General features: G+C 35.9%; 1 protein-coding gene across 1 annotated transcript; it reads right to left on the bottom strand.

Annotated features, from left to right (window-relative positions):
* Positions 1-779: 779 nt before the first annotated feature.
* Positions 780-10,415, bottom strand: shisa10.1 (shisa family member 10, tandem duplicate 1). Its single transcript, NM_001044870.2, is given in 5 exon segments — positions 780-2,033; positions 4,067-4,276; positions 7,008-7,135; positions 7,389-7,551; positions 10,095-10,415. Coding segments are annotated over 5 exon segments (786 nt in total). The 5' UTR covers positions 10,156-10,415; the 3' UTR covers positions 780-1,809.
* Positions 10,416-13,227: the final 2,812 nt, after the last annotated feature.

The raw sequence follows: 13,227 nt of genomic DNA on the forward strand, positions 1-13,227 counted from the left end.
TAAAAATTGTTGTATAGTTTAACCATTGTAGTCACGTATTAACCCACACTAATCATTGTTTAACCACAGTATTTTGTGGTAGATATAGGTGGTTGTAGAAAGAGTATAAATATAAATATATATATATATATATATATATATATATATATATATATATATATATATATATATATATATATATATATATATATATATAAAGGATCCTGGCTTGTAAAACGTGATCCAATAATGATAATCTCGAAGTACAAAATAATCAGTCTAACAACATGACGAACACTGCCAAAAAATATGAATGGATATCTGAGGTAAGTAACAAAGCCGATTTACTGAACGCGGAGTGATACAGGAGACGTGAAAGTAGCACCGGTTTCTGTTATCGCTGACGGTTGATGAAGGCGGGCGAATATTATTAGAAGATACCACAGCTGAATGACAAGTGAGAAATGCTAATGCTAGCAAGAAGACATGAGGACGGTGTTTGTGACAGGACAATAAATGGTATGTGCTGTAAGACTGTATAATATGGCTGTAACGCAAAGTAAATTACCATTATGTAGTTAATTAAACAGTAGTGAACTGTTTTATTGAAAATTAACCGTTGTATTCTTAGTAATACTATGGTCATATAAATCAGTACACAAAACGGCTACTAAACTAGCTCAGTTTATTTTCGTAAGGTCGTACACTTTTTAACTTTCTATGTTAGTCAAATAATGTGAAAATGTAAATCATGTGAGGGAAATGTCATTTGTTGGCAGTGAAATTGATTTTAAACTGGCTCCAGCACAATTTCTATTTTATTTGCCATGAGTTGCAAACATGGAGATGCTTGAATACAAACGTTTGAACAAAACACTGATTAGTAAGTAACATTAGTACAGTTAATAACTAAACGAGCACATCTCTAAAACATAACTCAATAGAAATATATGCAAGATTGTACAGAGTGATATAAATGATCTTTAACACAGTGTGTCGCCAGAGAGCTATGCAACAGTTGAACAACACCTTAAAATTTCACCTTTTTATGACCTGGAGTGATTTATTTATATATATATATACACTGTATTTTATATATATATATATATATATATATATATATATATTAGTTGTCAAAAGCAAGTTTCACATTTGGCTTAGAATAACAGATGTTTTTCCTCACAGCTTTTTAGACCCTCAATTAAATAACTCTTAAGGTAAATTTATAAAATGTCTTCTTTCCAATTGCAGCGCTACAACATACTCATTTTTAAAATGGCATCCTCTTACTCCTCAAATCAAAACACGCAGGGGGAATGTTGTAATTTAAGGTGTCCACTTATTTCTTGCTGCATAAGCTGCATCAAATAAGGCATATTCTGGAAATCTTTGCATGAGAACACTGCTACAAACATTCGCAGAAACCTGAATTGTACGTAAACTGTGAAAAAATCATGCTGGCATCGCTCAAATTAACCAACGGATAAAGTGTCAAGTTTGTGCAAATTCCCAGGATGAAACGAAGCTGACGAGATTTAAGGCGTATAGCAGTTTATCAAAAACAAACATATTCCCTTTTTTAGTAGAAGTAAAATCAGAATATGGCTTGGAGTCACAGATAATGGCCGGAAAAGATAAAAAAATACATTTATATAAAATGAAGTGTAAAGAAAGCAATCGCTGGCACACAGAGTTTAAAGCTACAATGATAGCAGACACCATTTTCGTTTTCAACCTGACTGGGGGATTCTGTCCACAGTAGCTGTACAATCACAATTGTAGTAGAACCTGCTCATGAAACTGCACAAAATGAACCATCCAGCTTGTGGTTTAGTAGCCGGGCTTTGGTGGCTCCACATACGCGGGATTATAGGCTGGTTGAGTTGCACTGTAGTCTGTTGGTGGATGTTGTTGAGGATAACCAGGCTGACCATAAGCTGGTTGACCATAACCTGGTTGACCGTAACCAGGCTGAGCGGGTGGTTGCATGGGATATGAGGCCTGTCCACCATCAAAAGCAGCCTGACTGTAGGGAACAGGATATCCCGGGCCTCCTAAAAACACAGGAAGATTTACAGCTTCATTCTGAGTCAATGATAGCTCTATCCTGTTTTTTTTACTTTCCAAAAAACAAACAAATTTAACCCAAATTAAGTTGAAATGGATAACACACTACACAGCTTAGTACAAATTTAGCATTTAATACTCAAAGAATGCTTTAAATTGAGAAAATACCTATATAAAATCATGAAACTTATCTATTTTAAATAAATGATGTTTCTCGCATGTTTCATCGCTGCTGATGTGTAATATACAGGAGAGCACGCGTGTCTTCCTCTGCTTGTAAACTCGTGAACAATGAGATCGGCCAGATTGGTGAGTACCGATGAAGTAAAAAAAAATTGTGATTATCGGTCGATACCGGTCTCTGGTCAATTGATCGTAGCATCCCTAGAATGTACTGCTTCAGTTCCGTTTTACATTCAGTATTGTCGGGATTTTATAAAAATACATAAATTATTCAAATTTGTTTCCAATCTGGTCATTTCTGACAGTGAACAACAAACTGACTTTATTTCAGGGAATTTAAAATTGTCCACGATTTTTTCTTTTATTGTGTGTTCACTGGTGGTTTAACGATACATCGTAATATTAAGAAACAATACTCATCATCACTTCGTTACTTATGTGTTGCAAAATTACTTATGAGCTGTACTGACACGTGGGTTTATTCACCATACAGAAAGAGGAAGCACCCATGAACATGTCATTATGCCACAAGACGCTCGTAGTGCATACTTCATTGTACATGCTCAGGCTGTGAATAACGAGTAATGCAGTTGTAAATGTTCGGTTTGCTTGCGTAAAGCAATCACTTTGCTAAATAAGACCTCAGCGCAACATTTGTAGCTACTCGGGTAGGAATTATAATTTTTTTTTTCAAAATATCTAATACACATTTTATGACTTGATCAATACTCGCTTATCACCAATCGTAGGTGTTTTGCGGTAAGTTTGTGGCTTTACAAGGAGAGGAAGATTAATTTTAACTTTAGAATCAAAACTGCACTCCAAATTTTTTCTTCATTGAGGCATGTTGAATTCTTCCATCATTTGCAGCATTTCCAAATTGCATTGTCAGTTATTTTTCTTACCAAATGTTTTACCCGTGTAATCTATTATTTTCTGTAAAGCTGCTTCTGACCATGATGTGTCCACACTTAATGGTTACAAGTGACTCGTTTAAAGGATCACATGCATCATTCTTTATTTATTCGTTTAAGAAAGGAGTTACCTCCACCTAAGTGTTGTACTTAGATGGAAAATTAGCTTTATGCAATGTTAAAGTTATATAAAGCTTGAAGCATCAGAATCAGTACTTGGTATCAGCCGATCACCATGACGAGGACTCAGTACTCTGTATCGGCTTTAAAAATCCTGATCGGAACATAACTGTATAACTTTGAGTATAATGCCTAAAAATGCAAGAGGGAACCTGATAATGACGAATGTCTGAAATGTCAAAAAGTAAAAATGGTCTTTATAATATGTAGTCAATGACAGAGTGGAAACATGCATCAAACATAATAATTCAACTACAGAATTATAAATAGTTGTATTCTGATGTCCAGCGAATTGAGATCCAGGATTAAAATCTGTTCAAGTCTATACTAAATTTAGCAGTTTAGCCAACAGTAGGCACACATATTGTATTATTATTGTCTGTTTTTTTTTTATGTTCATTTTGAGAAATAACAATATAAATAATACTGTTAAAATAATCGAGACAATATTGTATCATGAAATGTGTAAATTCATGCAGAAATAACCCAGTTACCCAGATTTGTACCATTCCAATGACATAAATGTATGAATAACTGGGAACCACAAAAACTGGGAACCACATAACAACTCTGTCATGCTTTTGACTCACAAGTCATGAGACAAGAACGAATTGCGAAACTACTTAATGACATATAATTGCTCAATGCTGAGATTTGAGAAGGTTGAGAAAAACGTTTTCATGCATGTCTGTATATGTCCTTTCAGTTGCGTAAAGCTGTGTAAAGTTAGTTTTTTATCTTACCAGCTTCCTGATATGGTGGAGGGGGTCCGGCTGCGTACGGATGACCCTGATAAGGTGCTTTTGGCATTGGTGTCGCTCCATAACCTGGTGCACCACTGTAGCCAGACTGGGGCGGAATGGGCTGATATGGTGGGTACTGCCCGCCCTGAACCACTGGCTGCTGAATGCACTGAGTGCTTACCACTGTGGTAGTTGTTGCTCCCATTACAGCTGGAGGGAGGGAAAAAAGGCATTTAGAGCGGATAGTTTTACTTGTTTATACCAATATGTGTAGGTCATAAGGATTTTTGAGCATGAAAACTATGAATATTAGAATGTGCTGATAATGTCAATCACACATTTTTCACATTAATACCATCATTCAGATTCAGAGCAAAACTGATTTGATCATATGCATGATCTTATTTAACGACAGACACAATGCAGCTTAGATTACAGATTCATTGTCATTTTGCATATTTATACTTTGGCAATATCCTTCAAACCACTGTTTTACCCAATAAATTTAGCATTAGCTGCATTTTAATTTTTAATAAGATGCGAAAATAAGTGCGCAGTTGAGTTTTAATACAAATATATTGAATGATGTCTAAACATAGTTTTAATCATCTTTTTTTTTATTCCTGGTATTAACAATAGTTGTTTAAAGCATTAAAATAGAAACTTGCATTAAAGGCCTAACATGTAATTTTTTGCTACTAGAGTTCATGTATTCACAACAAACAAAGGTGTATATTGATAACGCAGTGATAGAGTACTTATAAAATATTTTATGACCACATTAAAATTAAGGAATTAAAAAATAAAACACACTGGTACTATTTTGTTTTTATCTGAATAAATAATGCCATGCCAGTAATATCCATGCCCAGGTGGGCCAGTCCGTTTTTTGGCCGCGAGGGCCGGTGTCCCTAGCTCCAGAATCTGTTGCTCTCAGCAGTCACACTTTTTAAATTAATTAATTTATTTACTTGACCACAGTCTTCTTATTCATTATTTTACCGCAGCTCTCTGCTCTTTTTATATATAACCAGCCTGCAGGTTCATAATGTTATAAGTCACCTTTCACTATACAACCGTTGTGGTCCAGTGGTTAGCAAGTTAGATTACAACATCGCCGACCCGGGTTTGATCCTTGCCTGAGTATGTTATTATTTTCATTTTTATTGTTGAGACATATAATACTGTTTGGGTTGTTGAACATTTGAAGTTCTAAAGCAGCTGTTTTCTCAACAAAAAAAAAAGACGTGACAGTGTAATTAGAAACTGAATTGGAAATGACCTTATTTTAATATAGTCAGTCGTGAACTGAAGTGGGCCGGTCTGAGGCTTGAAACTCCAGGGCTGAAAAGGAGTCTCACTCCGGCCCTGTCCATGCCCACAATCAACTACTTCCTTCTTAAGAGTATTAGAGGGATGTTTGTCAGACACATTGTTTATTTAGAGTTATTCATGAGATCACATGTCCTCATCCTATGACAAGATGCACTGCTTAATTATTCATGACAGCAGGTGTTGCTTTCTCGACAGACACCTCAGTCAAGCTATAAAGAAGAGACATGTTCATGGTTCAAGTGACTGTTTTTGCTTTTTACACCTGTGTAGCGTAAATTCTCTACACACCTTGAACACAAACTATATGTTCCCTTTGTGACACTCTTCTCAACAGAAAAACGTCACTAAATAAACATTATGCCACATCATGTTCATAATTTATTTGTGCTACATAAATATTGATATTATATTGATTTCCAAGCTCTACAGATATCAATTGGCGTACTGTCAATCATATTGTTAAAAATGGTCAATTATATCTTAATTCTAAACATTGAACTTTAATAATATGATAAACCTTAAGTTGACCGAAAATAAAACCAATCCACCCTATGAAGAAATGCTGCTCTGCAACCTCACTGACAACATAGTCCGCTTTGTTATGGTTAACTAAAAACATAAGCAATATTGAACTCGAGGCAAATTTTAAAGCTAGCTGACATGGCAACCTGTCTAATTAATTTTATTTGATGTAATAAATATACACTGTTTCCCAGAGATGGGTTGCGGCTGGAAGGGCATCCGCTGTGTAAAAACGTGTTGGATAAGTTGGCGGTTCATTCCGCTGGGTTGACCCCGGGTTAATAAAGGGACTAAGCCGACAAGAAAATGAATAAATGAAAAATACACTGATAAACTTCTTGAAGGCACAGTGTACAATAAGCTTTTTTTTAGGTACACTGTCACTTTTTAGAAGGGCACTACATTTACACTACCCGGATAGGGAAGTCAAACTTCACTTTTTCACTCTATTTAGAACATTGGTAACAGAAGTTACACAGGTAAACATCAGCTGTCTTGTGATGATGATAGTTATTAACAGCAGCTTTTGCCAGAGCTATAGGCCTCTTCCTGTGCCTCTCGCCCTCTGTCTGTGGTTGCTGTGGACTTTATGAGTCAGACTGGGTGGGGAAATCCCAGAATGCTTCAGAGTTTAGATTTTCCACTCTGAGAAATCGCAGTATAGCATTTGTATCTTTGGTCAGAGAAAGTCTAAACAACTTTTATGCCCCGTTACCAAACAAAAAAAACACATTGGGCACACATTTTATCCCCAAAAATCAAAATTAAGAAAGTTGGAAATTCTCATTCTAATCCATCCCAATGTTTTTGATTATTATGAATATTATTCTATTGATATTATTATCTAATTAATATAGTGTACTAGAAAAATATGATGAAACTAAATGTTAATAAAGTGGTTTTTCAGTAAAAACTACATTTATTTTTATTTAAATCGGCACAAATACTCAATTCTTGAACTTTCATATAAATAATATCCCAATTAACTTGTTTCTAATTAAATTGAGCTTGTAAATTCAATAAATACTTTTCCATCGGCTTTACATTTATTTACAATTTATACTTGTATATATGCGCAACTTACGTCTGGGTTTTCTGCAGATTTTGTAGATGCAGCAGCAGGGACAAACACAGCAGACGATGAACACAATGATGAGGAGCACAATCCCAGTTATTGTCACTCCGACAACGATGGGTTTATTAAAATCATTGCTGAAGGACAGACAGTGAAAAACAACACATTTTATTGATTCAAATAAACCTTAATCAGGATCTTATTTTAATTTGCAAATCATTTTTGACCAAAACATGTAATGACTACTAATCTGTGGTAACATGAATCAATGATTTCAGACTTAAAAATAAGGATCATTAAAGGAAAACCATTGTTTTTAGTACTGAAAGTCTAAATGTATAGGCGGTTTGATTACATGTGTGAAAGATGGGTATATTCTATTATACTTACGAAAAAAAACAGTCGTCTTGTTGATCTTCTGTTAACTTACTCAGTGGATTAGAGCAGCAGTATCTGTTATCACAATTCCCACAACAGAATTGTAAAAATCCACAATCAATGGACGTCCTCATTTTACCACTGCTGGTAATGTAGGGCTTGCAGTCGTCATCGGCTAAACAACAAAAAAAGACAAAGACGTGGCTCAAAATTATGCTTTTAAAGTGCAAGTCATAAGATTTTTATCCAACGTCAGAAAAAAAAATTTACGTTTTTTTTATTTACTTTATGTAAAATTATGTTATCGCATTAGAAGTCCATCTATTCAAAATGTTTTTGAAAAATTAAACTCATATGTGCAGTTAAACAAAAAATAAAGAAAACAACTCAAGTTGGGATTTATGAGATTGTTTGACATATATACTATAGTATATTAATAGACTGTCAACATCCATTGTTCTTAAACTATAGATTACAGAAATTGACTTTTTTGTTTTATGCAAGAAAAAATATATTAAAAAATATATGAATATATGATGATTTTATATCAATTGTATGCATATGTATAGGTTTTTACTAAAGCTTTTTGGCACCCTCAAGTAATTGGGGTTCAAAGCCCCCATAAATATATTTGAAGGCCCCCTAGCCCTATTTATCTTTTCAAAACTTATTTTAATGTTTCTTTACTGAACAGTCAGTAAAATAATCATCAATGCATCATTAAACAGCATGTTGATGTACTTCCAACAGAGCAAAATATTGTGTAGGGGCGGGGCAAACTAAAGGTTGGAGTGGCATGGTTAATATCAAACAGATGTTATCAGAGAAGGTCAGGAAGTGGTCAGGCTTTAATTGAAGATTACCAAAACAAACTTTTTTCCAGTGGATTAACATGCGCGATAAAAAACAATGTGCACCAATAAAATAAACATTGTACATTTTGATTTCATACATTCATTTATTTTCTTTTCGGCTTAGTCCCTTTATTAATCTGGGGTCCCACTGGGGGCCACTGCATCCCCCATTTTGATTCCACACATATATTTTATATTTATTATATTCCACAAATATAAAAGTTAAGAAAAATATTTACAGTATTTAGCTTTTCTTGGTGGATTTATTTCTGTTATTACACATTTTCCAAAGTCAAATTTAAGCACTTTTTAGATGCATTTTCAAACTTTTCCAGCACTTTACAAGCGTGGCAAATGACAGATTTACATACATATACATACTTCATGCAACATCAGATGCTATTAGATGAGTATTCTGTCGATTGGTATGAAATAATAACCTAATAAACAATGTTGATGGTTTGCCCCAAGCAGGCCTGGATTGGCTAATCGGGAGGACCGGGAGAATTCCCGGTGGGCTGGTCCGTTTTTTTGGCCGCGAGGGCCGGTGTCCCTAGCTCCAGAATCTGTTGCTCCCAGCAGTCACACTTTTTAAATTAATTTATTTATTTACTTGACCACAGTCTTCTTATTCATTATTTTACCGCAGCTCTTCTCTTTTTATCTATTTTCTCGCAGCCTCATGAGCAGCTGTTGTGGTCCAGTGGTTAGCACAAGATTACGACGCCTCCGACCTGGGTTTGATCCTTGTCTAAGTAATTTTTTTTTTTTTTCATTTTTATTGTTAAGACATATAATACTGTTTGGGTTGTTGAACATTTGAAGTTCTAAAGCAGCTGTTTTCTCAAAAAAAGACGTGACAGTGTCATTAGAAACTAAATTGGAAATGACCTTATAATATAGTCAGTCGTGAACTGAAGTGGGCTGGTCTGAGGCTTGAAACTCCAGGGCTGAAAAGGAGTCCCACTCCAGCCCTGGCCTCAAGCCTAACATTGAATTACTGTCCTTTACTCTTGATTATTACCTAATAAGCAATAAACTATGAAAGAAACAAAAAATATATTTTCCAGCACTTCATCCAAAATGTATGTAAGCACTTTTCAAACCTTACTTCAATATTTACAGCACCCGTAAGAACCCTGTATTCTTTTTACAGGGCATATAAACTTGGAAATTAGCATTCATTACAAAACCACCCATTACTTCCCATTTTATTATTATGTAAAGTTTCCTGGTTTGGAAATCACTAGATAAAAATAAAAAAATTAGGGGCACATTTTGATGTTTGTTTATCTTATTTTAATATATTTTAAATAAAATTTATTTTAGCAGTCATCTTAGGCCTCGAAGAGTGTCCCCGGCCCCTGGTTAAGAACCACTTTTTTAAGGTGGGTTGCGTCACTTGTTGTGAGCAAATTTTAGACTCCTGGTATGATAAAAAGTAGGAAATTCATCTTTACACAAGAATAACATTAAAAAACACAAAATGAATATCGCAAAGGAATATCCTTTAGACAAGCAAACTAAATGTTTACTTATTAGGCAGTATTTACGATTACAAAAAAACGACCACTACTAAAAACAACCCTTAAAACCAACATCAGGAAAACTCATACGTGGCACACATGAAAAGGAGATGTTTGGTTTACAGATATATCTGGAGGTTAATACACTAAGTGCCAACAAAAACTAGCACGTTTTGCGGTTTTGACATGCCACCGCCAGTCATGTCGTGCGTTTATCAGGGCAGGTCCAGCTATACACTAAATATTCATCTGTTTACGTGACATAAACAACAAAACATACCACATAAACAAGACTGAACGTTAACAAAAGCAATTCTTTACATATTTTAATTACTTACCGAGCGTCGCCGTGAATAAACCCGCAAACAGGAGCAGAAGAACCGGGACGGTGGACGCCATAGCGCTGCTCTCTCGCGTTCAGTCCGGCTGGTGTAATATGAGAAGAAAAGACGCCCACAGCCTGAAGAAAACAGCCCGGCCCTGCTTATCTTACTGGTTTACCTCGTGCCCGCAAGACTCCCGACACTGTGACGTCTAGATCACAATAACGAGCCAAAACGTTTTTGCGTGAAATTGGTAATAAAACGGCACATAACAAATGGGTTAGGATGTTGGGTTGACAACAATAGGAATGAATATGGCTGAATGAACCGGAAATCGGTCACAATGCGGATCACCCATGAAATTGCCCCCCCTTAGCAGGAGCTTTTTGGGAGAAACGAAAACGAAACAAACTCTACAATTGTGTAATATAGAAGTACACTTTGACCAAACTTGAACGGAATTGCATGAGAAAGGTTGTCTTCACCTTAGTTAAATACTAAGCTAGTTTTGCGCTAAATTATGGGTTTAAAGAGATGCTCAAAATGATCACGCTCTCTCTAACTCTCCCTTGTGTGGGTCTTAAACCTTTAGAAGTTTCCTTTTTGATACAAAAATGTTGGTTGCTTGTACCCATCAACTTCTATAGGAAACACTATTAATTGCTATGGAAGTTGAAGAGTGAATTATCTCTTTAAAGAACTTTGATTTTTCAATCTCAGAGTACTTTTTGCAACTTTACTGACCCAATAAGCCTTTCATTGTCTGGTGATTTTGCCTATAGTTTAGAAATAGGCCTGTTGTTGGTTTGTGTGCGTTTCATAATACTAAAGATTTTAATGAGTGTTAAAGACTGTTTTCAGAACTTTTTAGTAACCATATAAGATATGATTTTAAATTTTATTAGTTCATATACACTCACCGGCCACTTTATTAGGTACACCTTACTAGTACCATGTTGATTAACTGCTTATCTTTCGTGGCATAAATTCAACAAGGTACTGGAAATATTCCTCCGAGATTTTTAGTCCATATTGGCATGATAGCATCACGCAGTTGCAGCAGATTTGTTGGTTCTCTCATTCCATCACATCCCAAAGGTGCTCTATTGGCTTGAGATCTGGTGACTGTAAAGGCCATTTGATTACATTGAACTTATTGTCATGTTTAGTCTGAGATGATTCGCGCTTAATGACATTACGTGTCACAATGGTCAGGTAGACTGCGGCGATGACACAATGCTCAATTGGTACTAATGGGCCCAAAGGTGTTCCAAGAAAATATCCCCCGCACCATTACACCACCCTAGCCTAAACCACTGATACAAGGCAGGATGAAACCATGCTTTCATGTTGTTGACACCAAATTCTGACCCTACTATCCGAATGTCGCAACAGAAATCGAGACTTGTCAGACCAGGCAACGTTTTTCCAATCTTCTATTGTACAATTTTGGTGAGCCTGTGCGAATTGTAGCCTCAGTTTCCTGTTCTTAGCTGACAGGAGTGGCACCCGGTGTGGTCTTCTGCTGATGTAGCCCATCTGCCTCAAGGTTAGACGTGTTGTGCATTCTGAGATGCTCTTCTGCATACCTCAGTGGTAACGAATGGTTATTTGAGTTACTGTTGCCTTCCTATAAGCTGGAACCAGTCTGGCCATTTTCCTGTGACCTCTGGCATCAACAAGGCATTTGTTCTTACAGAACTGCTGCTCTCTGGATATTTTCTGTTTTTCAGACCATTCTCTGTAAACCCTAGATATGGTTGTGCGTGAAAATCCCAGTAGGTCAGCATTTCTGAAATACGGTGAGTGTGTGTATATAAATATTCATGTATAAACTCTGTCCTCTAAATAAAGAGAGCAGGTTTAAAAACGCATTAAAATGGTATGTCTGCATCTCGTTCCCGGGGGCCATCTAAATAAAGTGAATTTTGCTTACGTAAAAATATAATCTTAACGCAAATTGAAAACAGATTTTTCAGAATGTCAATTACTAAATGCAGATTCATGCCATTAGCTCGGCCCTCAAATCATATGCAAGGTTAACTCAGAGTCAGCTTACTCAGTCTGACTGAACTAACTCTATTCATCAGATTTGAAACCGTAAACCCAGAGTTTCCCATCTGAAAGTCAACTCAAGAGTTCAAGTTTAATCTCAGAGTAGGTTGAAACTCCTTATCGAAACGAGCCCTGTAGATTAGTGTTAAATGTACAACATTTAAAAGTGCAAATAAAGCCCTGTCAAAACCTTACTTGCACTTTACACTATATTTTGTGTCTCAAAGTAAAAATACAACAGTGTTCACAGATATCCACATAACCATGAGCCAAATAGGAAACAGGAAACGCGTCATGCAGAAAAAAAGTTAGGTGCAAAGACCACAAGTGTGGGTATTTAAAAACTTCCTTTACATCCTGAACAAGAACAACTGAGGTTGCTTGAAGGCTTTTAGTTTTAGATGTAGGTCCACATTATATTAATAATAGATCAATATAATATAATTAATATAATAAATTATATTAATATGATTTGAATGAATCAGTGTGCTGATTTGTAAAGGATGTATAGTCTCAGACGGTATATGATTTTGGACGACCATTTTTATAATGTTTCTCTATCAGAGACAATCGAGCCAATTAGAGTAGTTGGACCCGCACACCAAGCACAGCTCTCTTTATCGGGCGGAAGCTTTTGTCACAGAAGTTATGAATTGCTTTTGAGCATACTGTAAAATTAAAATACACAATTAAGGATACAAAAATACAGTTCAAGGATCCCATGGGCTTACATTGATGGTTGGTAACAAATTAGCCATGGATTTATTATAGTAAAATTGTAGTAACAATGTTTTTGTAGCGTAGTGTTTAGTATAAGTACCTCCCGTTCCACCACATCCCAAAGGTGCTCTATTGCAGTGGTCCCCAACCTTTTTATCACGCGGACCGGTCAACGGTTGTCAATTTTACAACGGACGGGTATGGGCCGGGGGGTGTTCACGTTAACACAGCTGCTGCGCTCGTGCATCCAGGTTAATCCTGAACAGCTCAGTGCACATGCGCTAGTTGCACTATCGCGGTCTGATTATGTTTCAATCAAGGTTTGTATGCATCAAATACATAACATCTGTGCCAAACATTTCAACTGACGAAC

This window comes from Danio rerio, chromosome 22 (genome assembly GCF_052040795.2).
Source record: "Danio rerio strain M-AB ecotype USA chromosome 22, GRCz13ab, whole genome shotgun sequence".
In the NCBI taxonomy this organism is placed as follows: Eukaryota; Metazoa; Chordata; class Actinopteri; order Cypriniformes; family Danionidae; genus Danio; species Danio rerio.